The sequence below is a fragment of the Podarcis gaigeae genome, assembly GCF_964106915.1.
Source record: "Podarcis gaigeae genome assembly, chromosome: 1".
Lineage (NCBI taxonomy): Eukaryota > Metazoa > Chordata > Lepidosauria > Squamata > Lacertidae > Podarcis > Podarcis gaigeae.
Window position 1 is genome coordinate 81558338 of NC_139678.1, and position 24858 is coordinate 81583195.

At 45.6% G+C, this 24858-nt stretch overlaps 1 protein-coding gene across 5 annotated transcripts in view; it reads right to left on the bottom strand.

Moving 5' to 3' along the window:
• The window catches only part of COL18A1 (collagen type XVIII alpha 1 chain), a 151983-nt gene that overhangs the window by 2569 nt on the left and 124556 nt on the right, over positions 1 to 24858 (bottom strand). For all 5 annotated transcript variants that reach the window (XM_083698938.1, XM_083698939.1, XM_083698937.1 and 2 more), the window contains 26 exons: positions 24081 to 24212; positions 22529 to 22600; positions 21841 to 21867; positions 20592 to 20636; positions 20333 to 20395; positions 19636 to 19671; positions 18503 to 18592; positions 17173 to 17202; positions 15995 to 16021; positions 13912 to 13974; positions 12837 to 12911; positions 11124 to 11159; positions 10569 to 10622; positions 9556 to 9630; positions 8528 to 8602; positions 8343 to 8385; positions 7809 to 7871; positions 6500 to 6543; positions 5581 to 5703; positions 4705 to 4858; positions 4511 to 4587; positions 3777 to 3905; positions 3135 to 3170; positions 2369 to 2686; positions 1199 to 1396; positions 502 to 617 (listed from right to left, as the gene is read on the bottom strand). In XM_083698938.1, the coding sequence (XP_083555064.1) occupies positions 502 to 617; positions 1199 to 1396; positions 2369 to 2686; positions 3135 to 3170; positions 3777 to 3905; positions 4511 to 4587; positions 4705 to 4858; positions 5581 to 5703; positions 6500 to 6543; positions 7809 to 7871; positions 8343 to 8385; positions 8528 to 8602; positions 9556 to 9630; positions 10569 to 10622; positions 11124 to 11159; positions 12837 to 12911; positions 13912 to 13974; positions 15995 to 16021; positions 17173 to 17202; positions 18503 to 18592; positions 19636 to 19671; positions 20333 to 20395; positions 20592 to 20636; positions 21841 to 21867; positions 22529 to 22600; positions 24081 to 24212 (2201 nt within the window). The remainder of the gene's footprint in view (positions 1 to 501; positions 618 to 1198; positions 1397 to 2368; positions 2687 to 3134; positions 3171 to 3776; positions 3906 to 4510; positions 4588 to 4704; positions 4859 to 5580; positions 5704 to 6499; positions 6544 to 7808; positions 7872 to 8342; positions 8386 to 8527; positions 8603 to 9555; positions 9631 to 10568; positions 10623 to 11123; positions 11160 to 12836; positions 12912 to 13911; positions 13975 to 15994; positions 16022 to 17172; positions 17203 to 18502; positions 18593 to 19635; positions 19672 to 20332; positions 20396 to 20591; positions 20637 to 21840; positions 21868 to 22528; positions 22601 to 24080; positions 24213 to 24858) is intronic.

The following is a 24858-nucleotide window of genomic DNA, read 5'->3' on the forward strand; positions in this document are numbered from 1 at the left end:
TCCCCTTGGGCTGATGCTTCATGGGCTCTATACAGTGTTGACTCTCAAAGCCACACATTCTTGCCACATAAAGTGGGGGCAGTTGGTCTGGGCAGCATCTTGTAGGAATGAACTGCTGCTAGCCTTGGGATAAGATACCTGGGACACTTACTCCACTTCTTGACCTTAGACAGTCTTTTGGGAAGGAAAATAATGCTACACGCGACTATTATACTGCTGGGGCAACATAAAATGCTTGGCGTAGCCGACCCTCTTGGCTTCTAAACATTTCGTTCCTGAAAACCTGCCCCCAAGAGAAGCATCACATGGGCTGGAAAAAGAATACAAGATAGCAAACACATTCCTCCTCTCTTTGCCTGCTCTTTATAAACAAAGGAATCTTCTTTGATGCCCTTGGAGTTGCAGAGCCAGAGAGGCCAGCCCCAGCTGGAGGGGCAGCAAACCTGCAACCGTCGCACATTCCCAGATCTTCAGACAAACAAAACCATTTCCCCCACCTACCATGCAGAGTCTCTCAGGACATCCCTTCCGTCAAAGGAGAAGATGCGAACCCCAGTTCTGAATGGAGCATCAGTGCCGGAGAAAAGGTTCTCCCAGTTATTAAACAACAATTCATCCTGGAAAGGAACAGAAACGGGCAATGTAATAATGTAACTGCTCTGAGAATACTTTCTGCCTGTCTGATAACTTTGAGACAGGCTGCCCTTTCCATGGACAAGACCTTGGGACCTTGCATGTCCCAGGTTCACTCCCTGGTGCCTATGGTTTAAAATATCTCAAGCAACTGGTCTGGGAAAGGCCCCTGCCTGAGAACCTGGAAGGACAGCTGCCAGTCTCCCAGTTCAATGCAAGGCAGCTCTTTACAGAAGTATTCAAGGTGACGGCTTGGTCTGCATTACAGATCAAGTATTAAAGATAAAGGTATTACCGACATTCTCAAACTTTTCAAAGTTGGTTTAAACCTTTTTATAAAAAGTAAATAAATATTAGGTGTTGTTAAGAGATGATGATGCTGCCTTGCAGGTTTGCCCCTGACCACTAGTCTTGATGTGTAGTTCTAGCCTCAATTAACACCACTTAGAGGTTGCAATCCTACACAGGGGCAGGAAAGGAAGACAGCAATCCCATCGCTGAGCTTCATGTTTGCCTTCCGCTGTCACGAAGCGTTGTGTTTGCTCAGGCCTCTGACCAGACGTACCCTGAGGTTGACAATAGGCACCGTGCCCCTGTCTGCTCTGCGCACTATGCTGTAGAGGTCTTGCAGTCGGGAAGAGAGGAACGCTCGGAAGGTGCCCGTCAGTCCAACCTCCCTGGCTTGCTGGAAGCACTGGAAGTCGGCTCCTCGGATGCCCCGCATGCTGCCACTCAGGGGAGTGTTCAGGGCTATGAGGTGGAGCTGGAAAAGCAAGAAGACGACCACACATGAGCGGGAGCCTGTACCAATACACAAGGGAGCTCTCAGTGCAACTGGCAGAGGTGCTAAGAATGCAAGGGGGAGGAATGTCCGGCCACCACAATACAAGCAGCCAGTCAGCGACGGGGCTGAGCATGGGGGTCGGGGGTCTTTGCACCTTGATTGCTGCTGCAGCAGCAGCTTTCTGGGACTCCTAAGAATCATGAGAGGCCAGCCCTGTTATTTCTCTCACTGGAAATCATTCATTGTTGGGGGGGGGGGACATTTCAGAAGCAGTTTGCCTATTCAATGGTTATGTCCACAAAACAGTCAAATTATAACTAAAATGCAGAGGATATAGTATGTAGTAACACCCTCGCCCTCATCAAAGCTATTGCGACATAGCTCTGGGATGCATTCCATCAAATGAGAACTGGATATATGGTACAAATTGTGTGGTGTGGACTAGCCAGCTTGTCAGCCCCTGTAGTCTCTTCTTCAAAGGCATCCTATACCAAGTTGTAAGCATACGGTGGCCCTATGGAGCAGCCTTCCAGCCTGGGATGGAGTGGCTTCATTATTGACTGGCTGCCTACATCTGAAGCAAAGGGATGCAGGATGCAGACACCCTCTCTGAGGGGATTGGGCCCTTTGGGCCCTTCAAGCCCTGAACTCCCACCATTCAGAGGTTTCAATGTTTGATTGGGATTCTTGAAGGGGCCTCTTGCATTCATCCCTACTGCTGGCAAAGAAGCCCATTCAGGCTCCTCATTGCTAGTGGCAGACCATCATGCTAAGCTAGGTGGACAACCTGTACAGAGGAACCCTTCACAATGGAAGTCAACAGGCAAGGGACCCTTTGGTGCCAGCTGCTTTCATGACCCCACTCTCGGTGTCTTTATGTAGGGCCAATTGAGGCAGCCACCCAGGCAAAACTGCAGCAGGGGACTCTGCCAACGTGTGCAGGGCACTCACAGCAGGCTGGAAGTCATGGTGGGTGTGGACGGCAGAAGGAGCGGCATCAGGCTGGCGGTTGAGGAAGAAGGCGTTCAGTGGCTCCTGCTGGTGCTGAGCTCCCTGGTGTGGCTGGTGGATGGCGGGTTGCTCAGGAAGGCGGTGCTGGTTGGCCACACTCTCATCCCCTCTCCAGGGCTTGGCAGTGGAGTAGGCGCTGTATTCTCGGTGGGAATGCACAGGCAAATGCTGTTGGAAGGGGCGCTGGGATCCAGATGATGAAGCCGTTCCTCCATGGGAGTAGTGGACATTGGGAGGCCTATCATATACCTCATTGTCCTGCAGCAGAATGAAGGGTAATGTTCCTAGAACCGTTTCTAAGTGTCCTCTTAGGGGGTCCGTCTCACAGAAGAGCACAGGTCAAATACAGCCACCCCACCCCACCCCATTTCCTGCCACTCGCAGCACAATCATCTGGCTGCATTACCAGCAGAGCCAAGCATGTACACCACCAGTCTGAACAACAGCCAGCTGCATCCCAGTACGGGTGATCCAAAATCCTTAGTAGCCCACTGTGGACCTGATCATTCAAGTCACACTCCCCCTGCATGACATGCCTCATTTGGATTTTCCCTGATCTATACCCAAGTGCACCATATAGGTCACCATGTATTGAAATCCAAGCACTAAAGAACATTAAAAAGATTTATAATCCCTGGATCTCAAAACTCCTAGCAAGCTTGGAATGACCCACAACAGACCCACCAGGTAATAATGTTTCACTTACCAGCCCAGGGCCAGAGATTGATATTCTTTCCTCAAGCTGAAATTAAATCAGAACAAGTCATTATACCATTTATATGATGTGTTTTGCTTGCTTTGTAACACTTATAAGAACCCTAGGTTGGTGTTATTATCTCCAAATTGCATGTCTGAAGTCTTGCCTAAGACCACTCAGTGAATTCATGGTTGAGGAAATACTTCATCTAGGGAATTCCCAGCTCACAGTTCACTCTATACCACCAGCACCCTATTACTATTATTCTTTAGGATGAGTTTTGCTATTTTTGAATGCATATTCGGTTTTGGAGGGAAAGGGAACATTTGCCAGAATGAAATAAAGCTGTAGTTGTTGCAACCTGAAACTTATCCAGGAATTCATTTGGTAAGGAGGAAACAATGTCTATGGATCCCATATCAGATTGTTTCAAGTAAGCTTCTTCCAAATCAAGCCAGAGGAAGCTCATTCATCGCTACAAGGGAGCGTTTCTTCCTGGCATTGCATTCTCTCTGTGTGTATAAATTAGCAGTGGGTTCTGCATTGCTCTGAGCGTCTGCCAATACCCCACAGAGAAAGACCGCTCTCCAAGGTAGTAGTCCACCTACAGTCTTACCCCAAGACTGCTGTGTTCACACACATCATACTCACAAGGACTCTCCTGAAACCACTGCGGACACGGATGTAGAGCTCTTCTCTGTCCCGGATGAAAAGGAGCTGTCCTTCTGGCACCTCATGCGCTCTGCCCATCATGCTCTGATAGGTTGGCAAGATTCGCAGCTGCCAGAAAACATCATTTGAAAAAGGAACAACGAAAAGGGCACAGCCATTCATCAGTCTGAAGTACAAGGTGGTGGCTCACCATTAATACAATTTATATTTGGTGCCTTTGTAAACTGCGGGCATATTGATGATAGCCCTTGCTTTAATCACACAGGGTTCTTCATCAAATAGAGAGTACCTGAGTTATAATAGGTCATAGTTACAGTCAGATTCACAAGCCAGATGCCAGAAGCCAATGACAAACTTCATGGTCATCACTCTTACAGTGTTATCATGTCTATTACAACAAATATTTGTTGTAATTCCCAGAAATTGGAGTGGCGTTCCTTTCAATTAGCACCCTAGAACTTTCCAGAACTAGCAACAGCTGTTCCTATTTGCAGGGCTAGCAGCAGCTGCTGCTGCTGCTCCTATTGGACAATAAATGGTTGTCCGTGTTCATAGATGGAGCATCATCAATCACTCTGGCAGCGGCAATCTCTAGCCAATTTGTTAAATCCTTGCTTGAGCAAAACCCATCAGGGCCACCCATAGGAAGGCAACTTGCTCCAGCCCCACGAAAGGAACACCACTGTGTAGGCTGCAGTGCCTCTTTTTCTTACCCCAGAAGATGATGTATCACTGGTGCCTGGAATTCCCGGTGGTCCTGGTGGCCCCGGTGGCCCAGGAATACTGATCGCTGGAAAGGAAACGAATCCAGAGCTAAACCAGGTATATTTGCACAAAGCTTGTTTTTAAGGCCTAAAGCAGGGCCATTTGCAATGAGTAGCTGGGAAAGGATTAGGTATCTACTCACATTGCCTATGGGGTCCTGGAAAGGAAGGGGGTCCTGGAGGGCCAGGTGGACCCGGGGGTCCTGGGGTCCCTGGGCGCCCCTCAAATCCTGCACCAGGGGGCCCTTGGGGGCCAGGAGGACCAGGAGCCCCTCTAATACTGTCCCCTTTGGGGCCCTGAAGAAGCAAATGACATACATGTATATTAGAAACACTGAAGTTTTACTCAATGGCAGAAACATCCACCTGCCGGTACTGATCCGCCTAAGCAATTAATTACATTCATAACCAAATGCATAGTTCTAATCCTTCCTCCCCCTTTCTCCTTCCATTGCCCCACACAAACACATTCCTCTTCCAGCTTCCTAGGCCCCGTGGCACATGGAGCAAAGGAAATGTCAGAGTTTAGCTCCATGCCCCAAGGTAAATTAACCAAAGCTCTAACAACCAGTAACCCTTCCACTCCAGGTGCCCACCCCACAACTTGCCTCCTCTCTCACTTCCCTTGTTCTCCCACCTGCTACTACAGTCTCTCTCCACTGCTTCTGCCACTCTGGGCAAAACAGCATTTGTTACGGTGGACAGCCTCATGGGATAAGAGAAGGCTATTCACAAAGCAAGGCCTCTCCCCCCCACCATCAGGATGATGTAAAACAAAATCTGCCACCTGTGGCAGCTACTCTACTCTGCCTATTGGCAGGGACTGCAATGCACTTGAGAACTTCTGCACTTTGGAGATTGGGTGCTTATCTTTCTCTGCCCAAATCCCCTACTAAAGGTGCCACTTGCACACTCCGTTTCCCCTGCCTTGGAAAGTATTATAGAATGCAGAAGACTATCCCGTGGTAGAAAGATGTTGGCCACCAACCCTCGTAACAGTGCAGTGTGGGGTATCTCACCGGAAGACCAGGATATCCTGGGGGGCCTGGGGGTCCAACAGCACTTGATCCAAACAATCCTCCTCCGCCTGGCTCACCCTTTTCACCTTTCAGCCCTGGGTCCCCTCTGTCCCCTCTTTCTCCCTATGGAAAGATATTAAATAAGCAAATAGACAGTGGTCAAACCAAATGCATTCTCCTATCTCACCTCCAAGATTAGCACTATTTCCTTCTAGACTTGTTCCTCTGGCTTGTCCACACTTCCCCTTGTGCTGTGCCTAGAAAACGGGTCCAAGAAGTTTTCTGCTTGACCCATGCTTTCTAGGCATGAGTCAGAGTGGTCTGTCAAATTAGGGAATATCTGAGTAAAATAGGTTCATTGGGCAGACCTCTCTCTCCTACATCTTGCACCCTGCACCAATACACCAGCTGAACTTCAGTTGTTCAGCCACAGTAATGACAGGTGAAGATACCTCCTAGCTGAAGCTTCAGCAATATTCAGGGGCAACTAATGTGAAAACCATCCAAACTGATAAAGAGGAAGAGAGAGAGGAAAAAATACAATCATTCAAATTATCTTAGATAAAATAACTGGTTTTAAGTTGTATTATGCTGGTTGTGGCGATGATGACGGCTGGTTATAAAGCTTTATGTTTTTGTATTGTACGATGGTCTTCGTAATTTGTTTGCTGTCCTTCAATTTTTTATTTTAAACACCGAAAGCCACCTTACAAGGGTAGTTACCTAAAAAGGCAGCTTGTAAAGTTTAGAAGCAAATAGTAAATCAAACAAAAAGGCTTTTTGCCTATCCTTGTGACCCTGACCTCATTAAATGCAAAGCGGCACAAACCTGTTTGCCATCCTAGTGTGTCCTCCCCCAGCAAAACCCCTTAAGCTTCTTTTTAAATCTGTATATTCCTCCCAAATGGCAGACACTTACCCTGAAGGTGGAGCCAAATCTGCTGAGGTCATAAGGGAACTGGCCTTGTGACAAAGGGAGAAGAAAGGGAGAAGAATGAGAAGTTCGTAAGGGCAAAGAAACCAACTCTGTTCACTGTGGGGCTTCTTTCCATTGTGATCTTTGGATCTTTCTCTTATGATGGGCCTTCATGGCACAACTCAGCCATTTATGACTGTATGGAAAGGGCTTTTGTTTTTCACTGGGTGAAAAATTTGGAAGCAACACTCATGTAAAATGCATTATTTTAGCTTGTATTAATTAGCCTTGTACTTGTACCGATAAGGCTTGCACTGTGCGTAACTTTTACAGATTTTTCTCCAGGAGGATACAGACTAGCTCAGCTAGGCTTTGGCTTCATGCACAACGAAAAGGAGGGGCCATAGCTCAGAGGTACGTCTGTTGCCTGCTTTGCACATAGGTTTGATCTCTGGCTTCTATGCTTAAGGTAGTGAAGGTGCCACCGGTGCATGTAACTTGACTAGATGTAAAGGTAAAGGTAAAGGTAAAGGTACCCCTGCCCGTACGGGCCAGTCTTGACAGACTCTGGGGTTGTGCACCCATCTCACTTAAGAGGCCAGGGGCCAGCGCTGTCCGGAGACACTTCTGGGTCACGTGGCCAGCGTGACAAAGCTGCATCTGGCGAGCCAGAGCTGCACACGGAAACGCCGTTTACCTTCCCGCTGGTAAGCGGTCCCTATTTATCTACTTGCACCCGGAGGTGCTTTCGAACTGCTAGGTTGGCAGGCGCTGGGACCGAGCAGCGGGAGCGCACCCCGCCGCAGGGATTCGAACCGCCGACCTTTCGATCGGCAAGTCCTAGGCGCTGAGGCTTTAACCCACAGCGCCACCTGCGTCCAACTTGACTAGATGACACCAGGTTTATTCCAGCCCTGCAGGTCTTAGATTTTGTAGAGTACTCCGTGGTAAGCAGTGAAAGAACAAGCCTGTACAAAAGCTGTTGGATACACCTAGCAAGAGACATAAAATAAGGACAATAGGCTAATAGTGACAGAAACCTGCTGCAAAGCAAGAACTTGTGTGGTGCAGCCGCCTCAGAACAACACACCTAAACCACAGCATGCTCCAGGTCTAAGGCAGGAGCAGGGAGGTTAATTGGAGGTGTGCAATGCTTAGATACGAGTTGAGTGCCACACGGCTCAAGCACATGAGCCAAGTCACAAGAGGCTTCCATGACTGCCACTAGCTCATGAATCCATGATAGCTCTTGGTAAGTGTTGGTTAAAAGGTGGAAGTTAAATGCAAGTAGCAACACTGCAGGAAATCTTACCTGGGGGCCCAGGAGGACCCACATCACCTTTTTCTCCCTTCGGACCAGCAGAACCATGGTAGCCTGAAACAAAGTCCTGGCATAAGGCTAGACAATCCCCAAGAGCCAATGAGAAGGCACTGCACATCCATAGGCCAAAACTCATCAGATGGGATGATTTGCAAACACCCCACCCAGCCAAGTATCATGATAAGGGTGAAAACAGCTGTGTTCCCACCAGTGCTCTACACCATTTTTTTTTTCTCTAGCGGCATTGCTACTGCCACCATATTGGTTCAGGGGGCTGGTGTGCAACCAGGAAAGGTTTGGTGGGCTGGATCAGGCTGGCAGGCCAGCAGGTCCCAATGCCTACTTGTGCAAAGACTGGCATTAATATGGGAAGTCTTTAATGGTGACCCATAGAGCACCATGGAAAGGAAATTATGAATCCACCCTTTCCTGCTTCTATAGAGGGATTCACCCCAGGAATCTGATGGGGAAAGCCGATCTTTGTCATCCAACCCCATGCTTTAACCGCTTCTGCAACATCCTTACCAGGCAATCCTGGAGGCCCCGGTGGTCCCACTTCACCAAATGCCTGAAGTTGCAAAATAAATAAAATAAATCCCCCCATTAAATACATTATTACCCAATCATTGTATAACTAACAAGACATTCAGTTTCTGGCATTTACACGTGTTTCCCCCCAGCAAGGAAAATGCACTTGGGCCATTACTCACATTGTTGTCATAAATAGGCACTATGCTGCCCGGAGGACCTGGGGGGCCAGGAGGGCCAGGGAGCCCTGGAGGACCCTAGAGAGAGGAAGAGAAAAACAGACACCCCATTAATTATGTGGGGAACTGACTAAGAACAGATGGAATAGAACAGGACACTAGCCAATATTCACTCAACAGTGACAATTCTGCAACCACCCTGTGTCTTTGTGGGTGGTGGGTGCTGCTCCTGGTTTTAACTGGAACACAAGATTGCGCAATGTGGCATTGCTTCTACTTCCAGGACTTGCGGTCAACTCAAAAGGTGGAAGACAGGAAGATGACACAGCTGGTGGAATGCATCCTGCACTCTGTTCCACCTCCTTATCATGCATGTCATCGGCATTTACAAAAACAAACAAAGTTTGTGTTTCTTTCCACCACCCACAGACAATACTTCCCCAAATCCCAGACTCCAGGACTCCAGGTTTCAAATATTTCATTATTCTGTCTGCAACAGCAGAGGAAATCAGAGTGTTCACACACAATATACTTGACAAAATTGTTCTTGCAGTGCATGGACCAGCATTAACATTGCTTTACTAGAGTCCATACGGTGGGTGGTTATGGCACTCTAGGATTGGTGCACGAGAGCCCAGGGGTCTGGCAACAGCACAGAATTAGGCCTATGATTTTGCTTGCCTCCCCAATGCTGTGCTGTGCTGCTGCCTGCTCCCTGGTTCTAAGTAGACCAGAAACAAAATCACTCCAAGGCAAAGGGGATGCAGCACACATGAGAAATAGTGCTCTCACAAAAATGCTTGGCCACTGCTGCATTTGGATACTTGCAGCCACACTAGGACAAGAGCAAGGTCGTTTTCAGATGCCCCTTGGGGAGGCCTGAGACCTTTTTCTTCTCTCATAACAGAGTCTGATGATGCTCGTGCTCGGGGTTACAGTGGGATACAAAGGCCATCAAAGCTAGCAGCACTGCATGCCAGCCTTCAGCATAAACTGCACCATGCAGAGAGATGTGTCAGTTTTCCACTTACCCTTAAGCCCAGCCCTCCACTTGCGTCTGCTGGGTCACCTTTTTCTCCTTTCAACCCGTTCATACCAGGTCGGCCCTGCAAAGGACAAAAAGCCACTGCTGAGTCAGCTTAATGGACCCTTGTAATGACACAGCACTAATGAGGATCCAAAGCACAAAGAAAGATACAAACATCACCTTTTGTGCTCCCATTGGGTGAAGTGAAAGGGCTAAGAGAGAAGAATCTCACAATTTCTCTATGGGGAGCTCCTACGTACTACTACTGAAACTAAATGCCTCAAGAGTAGGTAAAACTATGTTGCGGTTCTGTCTCAAATAGATGATTTAACTCTGCAGGCCAGAGCTGTTGATATGAGGTTAGAATTAAAGGGAACAAACAGCAGGTGAAACCCTTGGTACTTTCATAGGTCCCTGAAGGAAGCTCATGGCATATTTTGCTGGTGTCACATGACAAACCTCTTTCCTTTCTTAGCACTGTCACACACCAGCAACAGAGACACTAACCAAGCCAGAGCCACTCTGTTGAAAGAGGGGCTAGTAGGACCAGGAGAAGGGCAGTTTCATCCTGACTGGAGAAAGACAACCCTGAAGAAAGGAATGCAGGGACAAACCTTGTGTTGGTAGAAGCAGCATGGCCAGGATCTCACAGCAGAACGTGAGACAGAGGATGGTCCTGTTGTATCTAAATGTACTCAAGAGCCTCCATGCTTATGGCAGGAGGGAGTGCCAGCTGAGGGGACCTAGAAGCATAATTCCACTTCCAGATGCATTCAGAGCCACTGAGTGTTTGTTATGGCACTTGCATCCTTTTACCTAGGATACCCTTTTGTTAATGGTTCAGTCTGGAGTGAATTAATGCCAGAGTCTGATTTCTGCAGCTTCCCTTGGAATTTCTATCTAGCAGAGAGGTAACAGTGACTATTCTAGAGGTGGATGAATTTACTCCTCTTCCCCCATTCCGTTTCTAATAAGGGAATGTACACTTGAAGACAATCTAAAAATCAAAATTCTTACAGGTCTTCCAGGAAAGCCGATTTCTCCTTTCTGTCCATGCCGCCCAGGTGGCCCCTAGAAGAAGAACAGCGAGAAAAGGCAGGCTTAGAAAGATGGCAAGAGATTGTAAATGTGAGTTCCTGCAATATCTGTGATGTAATAGCATCTGCTACAGGATTTATAATTCCAAATGGAAGGAGAAGACAAGGAAATCATCATTCCCTCCAACAGCAAACTCAGGGAAGTGAATGCTGACAAAATATATACACCAGAGGGGAGAGGGATACCCTGATTACACTCCTTATGGCTTACAGAAACTTGGGGAAGGGCAGGCAGAAACCTGAACAGAAGGACTCCTACTAGGAGGTGAAAACACACTGCAATATTTGGCTGCAGACTCGACTTTCCTAAGTAATCACACTTAGATAAATAGGAGCTACACAAAAGCTCTACTAGCAATACCACACACAACAATAACAACAGAAAGGATAATTTAATTCTATCATTTGTGCTTAATGGATGTTTAGATCTATGTAAATTCCTTGCATATAAGCAAAGATACCCTTTGTAACTTACTGTTGGTCCTACAGGTCCTCGCAGGCCTGGTTCACCCTGACAATGAAAGCAGAGGCAATTAGACCCTCCAGACAAGCTCCTTACACTCATCCTGATTTGCTTGCGCAGTTTACAGCGAGCTTAGATTATCTTCAATCTTTATTAAGCATTCATTTCTATTTGTTTGCAGGGTGGATATACAACAACAAACATTCATCCTGCATTCACCCGGTTTTATTGTGGGTTGCTTACATGCCTTTCCCATAGCTAATTGTTCACTCCACATTTTTCAATGCATTTCCCCATCACTTTCTAAACAGCAAATAAGCCAAATCATTTTTAAAAGTGGATTTCTTCCATGAGGGCAACAGAGCCCTTTAGTCCACTTGAAATGTGCATACCTAATGTTCTGGAATGCGCTTGAATCCCTCCCGCAAAATAGTGAGAGTCTGGAGATATCCCACACCACTATAGTACATATATAGTATATATAGTATACATAGTATATATAGTATAGTATATATAGCATATATAGTATATATACTATACTACAAGGGTGATGAACCCCCTCTCCCCAGCCCCACTTCGCACCCCAAGTACTTTGCCTGACTGGAGTGCATCCTTGATATCTGCTTCTCTGCATGAAGACTACAGAGGGGTTTGTGAGTGTGTGTAGAAACTAGCATACTGGACAAAGTTGAAATGTACATTTGCCATTCTGTACACTTTTGCCTCCGGGCTCCATCTGCCACTGACCTTGGCAGGTTGCCCTGAAGAGAATGTCCTGATTTAGAGCACCCTGGGCTAGAGGCAAGCCCATGGTCGCTAAGGGTCAAACTAGACATTCATTAGAGATTTTGCATGCATCTGCATATATTTTTTCTCTCTTATATAATACAGACATGTGAGGGGATAATCCTTTTCAAGGATTGCCTCTCCAGCACAATAAGAATGACCCCACAAAGAGGCCTTATGGCTAAAAGTCTTAGGGGGAGACATCTCCTTTGGAGACTCCTCGGCTGTGGTTATTCAGATCTTGCTGAGGAGGGAGGGGAGATAAGACTTGTTATGTGCTGCCTTCAACCCCTGCCTTTGCCTGTAATTAAATAATAATATTAATAAACTAGATAAGAGCAAATAAACACTTTATGGTCCTTAACAAAGAAAGGGAGACTCTTCTCTCTCTCTCTCTCTCTCTCTCTCTCTCTCTCTCTCTCACACACACACACACACACACACACACACACACACTCTTACCAGGGTGGTAATTGGGGAGAGACAAAGCAACATTGGTACAAACATCTTATTGCTTGGGACTTCCCGAAACCTGGCAGCGCCCATCTCCCCTGCCCACTCGATGACCACACAAAGGCTGTGAGTGGTTCTTGCCAGAGAACCACCTCAGCAACCATAGTCACTTTCATGGTCACATTGCAATGAATACTCTCTCCTCCCTTTTTCCCCAGAAAAGATCTGAATGGTACAGATCACGTGGGTAATCCCATGCGTGTGTTTGCTAACACAACTTTTGCAGAGGGTGCACATCCAAAAACTCAGTAGCACACTCTCCCAGATGCATGGGTGGCGGCTCTCAATCTTTCACTCTCTTTTAGAGGGACTCTATACCAGTCTTTACACCATGGAGGGGGAAATCCTTCAGCTTCTTCTTATACAGTAGCAAAACTGGGTAAGTGAGAGAGAGAAAAATTCAAATGAAAGCATGCTTATTTCTACCTTTTCTCCTTTTGGATTAGTTGCTATGACTGTACCATCAGGACCGATTATAACCCCCGGCTCTCCTTTTTCACCCTGTCCAAAAGACAAATGGCAAGAATGAAGACAAAATGCTTGTGAAAATATAAACTCTGCAAAACAGGCAAAAAATTTCCTCTGGAACCAGGCCTCTGGCCTTTAACTATATGCAGCCTTTTAGAAATAGGTGGAAAGTTTTAATGTATTTATGGGGGGGGGGGGTTGTTTGGTTGTAAGTCACTTTAGGTTGTCATGGGCAAGATAAAGAGACTAAAAAAATGTAATAAATAATTACAATTGAAATATTGGTCCAGATGAAAAATGACCCATGTTATAAGCTATCTAGTACAATGATCTTATTGAAGTAAGATTCCCCAACAGGGGATGATGGCTGGCAATAGTGAGCATTTGGGGAGAGTTCATGGAAGCATGAAATGCTAGGCTTGCCATCCCCTTAATCACTGTAAGGCTGAAGAAGTACAAAGAAATAGAAATTGGTATTTTGGAAAGATATTTGGATTATGGAAAACGATTTGGAACTAAGGCTGCAATCCTAACCATGTCTAATCAAAAGAAAGTCCTACTGAATTCAAAGGGGCTCACTCCCAGGTAAGCAGGGTTAGTTAGGGTTGCAGCCTAAGACCAGGAGCCAAATTGTAAGAATCCTCTTGATAGTGGAGAAATTTGCATTTTGGTGATCATGTTGCAAACTGGAATGCTTTGCTCCAGAGGGTAGGACTCAAACCAATGGCTTCAAGTTACAAGTAAGAAGATTCCAACTAAACATCAGGAAGTACTTTCTGACAGAGCTGTTCAACAGTGGAATGGACTCCCTCAGAAGGTGGTGGACTCTCCTTCCAGGGAGGTTTTAAGCAGAGGTTGGATGACCGCTTGTCATAGGATTGTAGAGTTGGAAGGGAGCATGAAGGTCGATTAGTCCAACCGCCTGCAATGCTGGAATATTTTGCCCAACATGGGCTTGAACCCGTGACCTTCATGGATGCTTTGAGATTCCTAGGGGGTCCCTTCCAACTCTACAATTCTATGATTGTCTTACCTTTGGACCTGAAGAGCCTGGAACACCTGCAGATCCTGTGTCACCTTTTGGTCCCACTGGCCCCTGGAATCACAGAGAATTACAACTGATGACATTGACACATGGCCCATCTTTTCAGTACTAGGAGTCAGGGAAGCAATATTGTTTGTTTGTTTTGCTTCCCACCCCCCCCCCCAACTGCGCACCCTTTACCTAGGGACATTAAAGCATGCTGTGAGCCAACAGGCCCCCTCCTTTGTTTTGATCTGCTTGCCTTGGCCTAAGGATGAGCCTCTGGTCTACAAATAACGCCAAGCAAGCCATCCAAAAAGTGGTATTCATGTTTTGGGGGAAGCTGACTGTGGAAAGCGCCAGAGAAGCCCTGCTTTAAAACAAGTCAGGCCAATCTGCACATTCTTTTTTTATATATATAATTACTTATTAGAGTTCTCAAAAGAGTTTGGTTATTGGTGCTAGTCCATCTGTACTTTCTCCCCTTGGTAGATTTGCGGGTGGTTTGTCTTATTCTCCTGGTGCAAGCTAGCACAGCCTGCAAATGGGAGGAAAAACTAATCGGAAAAGTGGGGTTTAAGGCTGGAAAAAATGCCAGAGAAAATCCATTTAGTTTGAAAAGCTATGTGCACTTTAGCTCTCAAAATGTGGGAGCAGCAAGTGATACAGCAGGACTGGTGTCTGCTGCTCCCTGCCTGGGATGCTGAGGAAATGGAAAGAAGCAAAAGGAGGAGCGCCTTGCAACCACCTCCCCAGCCCTACACACACACACACACACACACACACACACACACACACACACACATCCTTCCTGTTTTGTTCTCTCTCGTTCCATTCCTTGTCCAATATACACAACCGCTGACAAAATAAAAACAAGCAAAACATAACAAAAGCTCGGTTGCTGCCAAGCCTCAAAGCTGCCCTCCTTTGCATCTGGTTGCTCTAGGGCAGCTCTCAGCCAGAACAGCCCCCAGGGGGGAGAGCTGCTCACTGAGGCTTGGAGCAAGGTCACCCAACCCCTCGCCAGGGCCAGTTCACACACATTCATTCTGACTTCAATTGGCTCTGTTCAGAACATATTAGTACAGCTGCAAAGTCTGTAGTAGTAGTAGTAGTAACAGGCTGCTGTGGGGGGGGGGGGTTATGGGGGGGGAGGTGAATCATACAATTGACAGGCAAATCTACAGTCAAAGAAATTCAAGCTCAAGTCACAGTGCCAAGTCTTTAAAAAGGGGGTTGTGAATAGACACTTGCCTGATCAGCTGTGCCAAAATTGTCTCCAGGTGACCAATCTAGGAAGCTTTATAAAACTTCTTTTTTTACACATAGATGTCAGTAAATGGACTAGTAAATTGGTTGGTTTGTTGGAGGACTTACTCACAGTGCTGATTTAGGTCTCATTCACACTTGTTTTTGGGCTGCACTTTCTATGTACAAGTCCGGGATTTCTAGGTTTCTGTCAGAGTGTTCCCCTCCCCTTCCTGCCGCTTACCCCAGGGAAACCTGTGTTTTACTGCTGAATCGGAGCAAACGGCAATCAGGTTTTCAGCAGATTGTCATTTCTCCAATTCAGCAGCAAATAGATGGCTTTCCTGGGGAAATCTGCAGAAGGTGGAGGGGAAAACACTCCAACCTGGACCAGGAAAACCCAGAGCTGTACCTAGAAAGCGCAGCACAAAAGGAAGTGTGCATTGAGCCCTTATACATGTGCTGCAGTTTTTCTCTTGCAACAGAGGATGCCCCTGTATACTAAGAAAAAACTTTGACATGCCCTCCCCTCTCCAACCACTGGTAAACTGCAAAGATGTACAGCAGCCGAATTCTTACAATCTGAGCACTGTGAAGCCACCGGGCCGTATTCAACCACATTTTTGCACTAGCACAAGGGGATTCTCCCTTCCCTCCATGTGCGCCCTATGCTGTCCCCAAATCTGTCCTGGAGGGTTGGGGACAGATTTAGGGGGAACCCAGGTGAGAGAAGAGGCAGAGATGGTTCTGTTGCACAAGGAGAAATCTTTGCACTGAAGGAATGATCTGCTTAGTGCTACATTGAACATTACCCCGTATGACTAGTACTGGGTCAACTACTTACTGGGAAGCCAGCATGCCCTTGTTTGCCCTGCAAGAAGAAATAGGGTAGCATAAATAACATATAAAATATATAATAGTATTATCTCCAGCCCTTTAAACTTTAAAATAAATTGTTTGCACATAATCAGTCGAGCCCAAATGTGTGGGTCACTATAGTTGCTCAGCCATGGTCTTGGAAACAGAGGCTGAGCCCTATCACAGTGTGTCAAATTAGGCAGTGTGGTGAGGATAATGGGGAATGTCTCATCATTCACTCTTGCGCCAGCTTAGCTTCTAAAGCAGTTTATAAGAAGTGCCTTTGTACATCTGTATGGATATGATGCACATCAGCAATGTGAGGATCTGCAGCACAGATGTTTTTATGCTTGATGCTTATTTATAATTGACATCTGTGACAGGTGGATGTTGAGTCAGCCTCCTGAAGACCCAGAAACCAATCAGGGCTGGGTGCAGTGCCATCCAATTGGGAGAGAGTAGAGAACAAAAAGTCAGAACAACAGTTAAACTGTCAGATAAGGTTTGACTTTCAAGTAAAGATCAACTAGGGCTTGGTTGGAGCCTAGATAGGGCTTCAAAATGGTTTAGCTGGGGATTAGTCAGGTGGTTAGGGGCTTGCTAAATAAGGCAACAATATTATTCCCCTGTGGGGAAGGAAAATATCTTAGAAGGGGCCAGAAGTGATTTACTGGCTTAGTAGAACAAATGGCCATTCTAGGAGGAATCAGTTTAATCAGAAACAGGTTTAAAGTGAAGGTTTAAGTAAAGTTCTTAATTTTTTCTGTAAAGTGCTGTTGACTGAAACAAAGTGCATTGCCTTATCAGTGAAATCAATAAGCTCTAATGCTCATCAAATACATTTATTTTAAAATTCCAGTTTCGTTTATATAGTGCCTCATCCTTACTTTGATCCTCTGGCTGAGGGATGAGTTTCCTTTCACAATATTAAAAATCCTTGCTGTTGGTTATCAGAAAGCGCTACCACATAAAGATAATACCAGACCTCTCAAGTGTTACTGACAGGGAGTGTCTAAGTGTTTAAACACCCCAAACCAGATCACATTACCTCACTCCCATCTTTATTTTTTTCCATTCCCATCTTATTGAGGGAGTTTGCCACAACATCCTTCTCACTAAATCAGAATAAAATGATCACTAGGATAGAAACTGCTTTTTACTTACCTCTGGACCTGGCAGAGTAGGTAAGGTTTTCTATAAAAAATAACGAAAGGGTATACTTAAAATGCGATCTTTATTTTATTCCCTCATATTCTTTGGTGGGGCAAACTAAAGTCTGACCCAAAGTCCAGTAAAATACCACAAATTTCTTACCAATGACCCTGAATTGTTTATTCTTATTCATACCATTATCCTGTCATTTCTATTAAATCAACAGTAGCTGGAGAAAAGAGATGGGCTTGAATTCAAATGTAACATTACATACCATGGCTGGAATTCAACTATTACAATTGGTCGATTGGTGAAAGTATTTCAGCTTCTCTGATGGAACAATCCTCTTCTCTCCCCCCCCCCCCCGGCTCGCTGGGATTCTGGGGGTTCCTCAGGGATACATTCTAAGTCCATTTGGGGCAGTGTGGGGGCACAAGGAAGAAACTCTGATGTGCTGACAGGAGTTCTTGTGCTGGCTCCCACTAGCACTATTATTTAGTTGAATCTGGCCCCGTATTTTCTCAGCATGAGAACCCACTGGCTTAAATCAGAAATCTAAACCTTGCAATCGAATACATGTCTACTCAGAAGAATGCCCAACTGAGTCCAAGGACATCTAGACCCCTTTGCCTAAAAACTAAAATGAGCAGGGGGGATTGCCAGGGAAGCCAGTCACGCCAACAAGGAACACGTAGAAAATTTTCTAGAGGCAATCACCTATTGGTTCAAACCATGGTTTAGCATGAACCTGCAAGCCTACAAGCTCCCCACCATGAGACTGCAGGCACTTCCCTCCTTCTCAGTCATTTTGCTGCTGAGCTGCGCTGACCTAAACCATGGTGTGTCATCCAAACTCATGGTTTCAGCTCTCCTAGGCAAACCACAAGCTGTAGGTAAACCAAGAACAACCTTGGTTTTAGCTCAAGATCTGTCTGGAGAGAGCTAATTCATGAGCCCAGGTTTGGACAACATTCGAAGCAAAGCCATGGCATAGCTCCATGCAGCACTGCGGCAAAATGGCTGAACATGAGCAAAGTTGCCATTATCTCCTTCCTGGGAGCCTGTAGGCTCACATGTTCACACTAGTTTGCCTTAGTGTGGTATGTGAACCAAGCCAATATCTGCCAAGAAGGAAACAGAGAACTATCAGTCATTTAACTTCAGGGTATTAACATTTTCATGGTTGATGCTGAACTAGAAAATACAGAAACAAATGACCCTTATAATTAGAAATAATGAATTGATTCTGTGAGGAATGGCTCCTCTAAGGAATCGTATCACAGCAAATAACATGATTTTGCAGAAGAGGAAGGGGTGAATAAAAAAGCACAAATATCCTTACATCATCACTGGGCAGGAGGATGACTTGTCCGGGAGGGCCGGGGGGTCCAGGAGGACCTGGCAGTCCTATTCCATCTTGACCTCGTTCACCCTCAAAGGAAAAGAAAGAGAACATTTGAATGTGGGGCAGATTTCAGCAGCCAGCTTGCTCACAGGGGCAGGACAGTTTGAGCATATAACACCAATCCTGGCCTGATTGTACAGTGGTACCTCGGGTTAAGTACTTAATTCGTTCCGGAGGTCTGTCCTTAACCTGAAACTGTTCTTAACCTGATGTGCCACTTTAGCTAATGGGGCCTCCCGCTGCGCTGCCAGAGCACGATTTCTATTCTCATCCTGAAGCAAAGTTCTTAACCCGAGGTAATATTTCTGGGTTAACAGAGTTTGTAACCTGAAGCGTATGTAACCCGAGGTACCACTGTACTGGCTGCCAATTAGTTTCTCGGCTCAATTAAAAGTGCTGGTTTTGACCTATAAAGCCTTCAACAGCTCAGGACCACAATACCTCAAGGACTGCCAACCCAGACGCTGCAATCATCATCTGAGGCTCTTCTTCGTGGGCCTTTTCTGCAGTGACTCCTCATTTGTGGAATGCCCTCCCCTGGTGCCATCATTTTATATCTTTAGATGCCAGGCAAAAACTTTCCTCTATAACCAGACCTCTGTCCTTTAACTATCTGTGGCCTTTTAAACAGGGATGGGGTATTGTTTTCGTTCATTACTATGGTATGTAATTCTGTGTTTTTATATTATAAACGGCCCAGTGATCCTTGGATGAAGGGCAGTATATAATAATAATAATAATAATAATAATAATAATAATAATAATAATAAAGTTTTTAGGGGTGAGTTGCAAAACATCTTAACTGCACACATTCTAGCCCATTTTTTGTTTGTTTGTTTGTTTGTTTGTTTGTTTGTTAAAAGCATTTAAATACTTCAGTTTCATTTAAAAAATTGAAGTGGTTTACAACAGTTAAAATACAGTAACAACAAAATTTAAAACAGATCATCAGCTGACTATTAGGGAAACTGCTGCAAGCCAATCCTGGCCCAACTACACTTTACCATAACATGTTGTGTGCACACACGCACACAAACAGAACTTCTCCTGAAATCCACAGGAGTACTTACTTTAGGCCCTGGGTCTCCAGCGTCACCCTTTGTCCCCTGAAATGAAAAACATGGGGGAGACAAACACATTTTCAGGGAAGGATACAGTTTTGCACAATGGAGAACTGTGTCTGGTGAAGAACTGTGTGGCAAGTGACAGCCAGTGTGGTCCAGCAGATGGAGACCTGGACATAGATCCAGAAGATCTGGGCTGAACTCCCACACTTCAGTCATGGACTCATTGGGTGGGCTTTGGGTCACCTACCATCACTCAATCTGTTCTCCATTTACAAACAAGGAAGAAGAATGATCCCTCTCTTGGGACTATCCTAGGGATGAGTGCAATTAATATTGTTGCATTTGAGGTGTGTGATTACTTACAGATGAGGAGAACAACATTGTCACTCTATGAGGGCACACACCAGACATGGGAGATGAGAATAATACAGCTGTGAAGTCCATGTTTCTACAGGATTTCTTCCTGAGCTACACTTACACACAGAAGGCTGCATCCAACTAGGCTCCACTCAGAAGGGAGCCATCTAAATTAACAAACGCAAGTAGGTTGGATACAACCTATTCATTATTTGTAGGGGTATCTTAATTTTCCGCTTTTTAGCTTTCAAAAAGAAATATTTGTAGGATATTCTTTTCTGTGAGTTTGTCCGAAAGATGCCAAGAACGAGAGAGGAATGACTGCACTGAAATTCATGCTCACCTGTGGTCCTGGGAAACCCTCTAGCCCAGGACGACCATCCAGACCTGCCAATCCAGGGTCTCCCTACAAACAAACAAAGGAGCCTAATAAGGGATCCTAACCTTCCCCACAAATGCCACTCAGCAATCCAGTCCAGCTCCCGTAAAAATATTTCATAGCAGTACAGTAACAAAACACCTCTTATAAACCAGCAGTCATGGTAGGGGAGGTGGAGACAAAGTTCTCCAAGTACTTCTCAATATTTATGACATGGTCTTACCTTCACTCCAGGCAAACCTGGGAGACCAGGGCTGCCGACATCACCCTGAAAATTAACAAAAAGACAGGCAGAAGGCCTATTTTTACTGGTCACATTAAATAAAAGATATGCTCTGTTATTTTTCTACTTTGTTTTTCCATTTGAGTCCTAGCCCAGGCTATCTTTTTGTGCTATTGATGGTGGGATAGAACGTGTGACAGTATGTGACAGTATGTGACATGTGTGCAGCACCATCTAAATTGGAATGGTCCTGCTTGTGCTCTGCTAGGGCAGTCGGAGAGATGTACCTTGCCTTTTGACCAGGGGTAGGCAACCTAAGGGCTAGGGCCCGGATGTGGCGCAATCCCTTCTCAATCCGGCCCGCAGACAGTCTGGGAATCAGCGTGTTTTTACATAAGTAGAATGTGTCCTTTTATTTAAAATACATCTCTAGGTTATTTGTGGGACATAGGAATTTGTTCATCCCCCCCCCCCAAAAAAATATAGTCCGGCCCACCACATGTTCTGAGGGACGGTGGACCGGCCCATGGCTGAAAAAGGTTGCTGACACCTGCTTTTGAAAGTCCTGTTTTGGGGTCAGTATGCATCCATTGTGAAAGCCAAGACGTTGCACCAAAATGAAGAGGTTATCCTAGTCTGAATGACAGGAGACAGGACTAAGGAAAGCATCATGACAGACTCATTTTGCCGTACTATAACCCTTTTCTACCCACACCTGATTCATTCATACCTTGCACAATATATTTCCACCAACCTGAGTTCCTATACTAGTTCAAAACAAAAAAAAAATCCTTCCAGTAGCACTGAAGTGTATCTGAAGAAGTGTGCATGCACACGAAAGCTCATACCAAGAACTGACTTAGTTGGTCTTTAAGGTGCTACTGGAAGGAATTTTTTTTGTTTTGACTATGGCAGACCAACACGGCTACCTATCTGTAACCTATACTAGTTCAACACTCTGAGTGCTTTATTGTAACAACACCACAAAACTCAGTAGTCCTCTGCCTCCTCCACCTAGCACCATCCATGTTTTGCCTTGTATAGTGAACTAATATGATTGGCCTGTTATGGAAAGGATCTTAACTTGAGTAGGAAAAAGATTTTTTAAAAAGAGAACTGGACACTAAATGGAGTTCAGATCAGGCAGAGAGATGGATACTTTCATTTGTGGGTGCAGTTCTGGCTTAAAACAAGCCAAGCCATACTGCCTACCAAATACAGCAGCAGACAACAACAACAAAATTCTCACCTTGAGTCCTGGAAGCCCTGGTGGTCCCTATAAAAATAAAAATAGTCATCAACTCAATTCTGTCAGATTTCATGACCTCTAGAAGAGCACAATCTCCTCAAAGCCAAATTTATACCTGTTGTGTGTATTTAGCATTCATTAACAATACTGACATAGCAGGGTCCATGTTTTATAGCGTAACCTAAGGTCTACTATTCAGATCTTAAGTATCACAGTCTACAGGCAAGGTCTGTCTTTTCAGACTGTGCCTGACACTCAGCTGCGGACTAGGATATTAACATGGCCATTAGTGGAATATGCTTGTTTCTGCAAGAGGAACAACAACAGACCGAAGGTTTCCAGCTGGACACTGGCAACATGGAAAGCTTTTAATGCATGTCCAGTATAGACCCAGGCAATAATATGCCATCATACTGTAGATGAGGGGGTCAGAAGACAACTTCAAAGGTTCATAACCTTCTTCTTTGGTCTGCACCCCTTAACCACAAGTGGTAACACATGGCCACACAGTGCTATAAGGTTAACCTCAACACTCATAAAAAATATAAATTGATTAGCAGCCCATTCCTATGCATCTTTACTCATAAATAAAGCTTGTGTTGTTCAAATCCTGCATGCTCCCAAGCAGGTGCTCACAGTACTGGAGTCTTTGGAGGAAGGCAATGCTGGGAAATGGAATGAGGAATACCTGTGGCCCTTCTGGTCCACGTGCTCCAGGAACAGCAGAAACCAACGGCAGCCCTGAGCCCTCCATGTCATCCTAAGAAAGAATGGATGGTGTTAGTCTACAGGCAGAACTATCATCAGGTAAAGCCTGTGGAGAAAAGCCCTGATCCCTTGCCATCCATTTTGCTTGAGCAAGCCAGACATGTCCAAGTTCCCAAATACACAAGCACAGGATAGGTCCCTCTGGAAGCAACATCAAGAAATCCCAGTGAGAGTGAACACTAAGATACCGGTATTCACATCCCCAGGAGCCTCCTGCCATCCTCACCCCTCTAACTCCCCTACAGGTGTTTACAAACAACTTGGCAAATAATTGGCTGAGAAGTGCCACCGGACACTCAACTGCAATGTGGGTAGGAAACCCTTTAAAAAAGAGAGAGGCTATGGCCATGCAGCCTTTTGTCCCTCACACTAAAGTCCCTTGTCCATCAATGACCAACAGAAAACCCTGCAAATGACCAACTATGCCTGTTTCTAAGTCACTGGTTCTTGATGAGCTAGACTTGAGCTAAAAAGCTCCTTTTATTTTCAATATTCTGCTTAGTTCCTTTGTTCTCTCCCTTTCCTTCTTTATTCCTAATAAACATTATCTAATTAGACAGTTGGTTCTTGCATACATTGTTGCCAAAGTCACAGGGTTAGTGTAAAAATTCCCATGTGCCTAAACCACTTGGTTCATTTCTATGGAGGTACGGAAATTGGGATTGGCAGAGAAAAGCCAGTTGCTTTGGTCTTTGAGAGAGATGCAGTGGATAATTCTGACCATCTTCTGCTCCCTCAAACTACTCTACTCTTCCTTGCTTTTCCTTATACCTGGAACTCCCTTCTAAACATCTATGTGACATCACTCCGCTCTCACATCCTTCAAATCCCTCTTTTCCCAGGAAACTTTTGACTTAGTCCCTTAGTCTTCATCTCCTACTGAAGCAAAGTCTCACCATACATTCAAATCACCCCTCCCAAAGAATGCTAGGAAGCAGAGTTCAAGGGGGCTGGAAATTGTAGGTCTGTAAGCTGCAGTTCCCCGGATTCTTTGGGGCAAAAGCAGTGGCGTATCGTGGGTTGTCAGCACCTGGGGCAAAGCAAGTAATTTGCGCCCCCTAAGTGAGAGGGAGTGAGTGAGCCAGGTAGGGGCAGAGAGCTGCAAGTGCGAGCGCGCGCCCCCCCAGATGTTGCGCCCGGCCCCCCTGCACCCGCCACGCTACGCCACTGGGCAAAAGCAATGACTGTTAAAGTGGTATGAATGTGTGGCTGTAGCCTGTGTGTAACTTAATTTAATGCACAGTCACCTATTTACCCTTGCCTCCACCTGTCTCTCCTCCTTTTATTGCCTTCATCCATGTTCACATTGAGTTTGAAAAGAGGACCATTTCTATTTGTTTGGTAATCTGCTAAGCACCTCACAACTATTAGTAGTACAACCAAGTTTTTCCAACATTTTGCACTTCTTGGGTCTTATGGGGCCCACTGAACAGTGGTGTATTCAACAATGGCATTTCAAATACGGTACTCACAAATCCAGGCCCAAAGGCTGGCCCAGGTGGGCCAGGAGGACCAGGTTGTCCTCGGGGACCCATGGGCCCAGGAAGGCCTGCCAGGCCAGTTTCACCCGGTGCTCCCGGAGACCCTGCATCTCCTTTACTGCCCTGGAAGAAAACAGGAAAGGATGTTTGAAAAGAGCAAAGAGAAGGAAAGTACAAGAGGGCCAAAAGGAGCCTGGTAATAGGATATTATGTACAGTATTTCTGAAAGAAAACCTTGCAATGCTGCCTCTCTCTCGTTACATGCATTACAAACATCTGTATGTGCATCACATCCCAGAATGGCACATGCTTCTGATCTGTGCTCTGTCGTCAGATGCTCACACTGGTTGAAGTGTACAATGCCACAAGTGTTACAATGATGTAAGTGTGTGCAGCTGAACAGAGGAAGCACCCTAAATTGCATAAAATTGGGGACTAACTCAGCCTGCATATTTTGAATTTTGCAGCTGTCGAATTGCAGCTGACTTAGCATGTAGATACGCACCACACAGAACCTCTGAATGCACACAACAGTTTATTTGCACTCCTGTACAGGAGTGGTTTCTGTGGCCCAAACTGGTGGTCTACACACATGTTTAAGTCTTTTACATAAGAAAGTGTACTGGGGATATGTAAGGAAATCTGACGTCAGACACACTGGCTTCAGGACTGTACCCAAAGTCTGTATTTTGTTCATTATCAGGAAGAACATGTGCAGTAAAAAGAGAAAGTAAATTATGGTCTATGGGAAGTGTAGCTTACAGGAAAT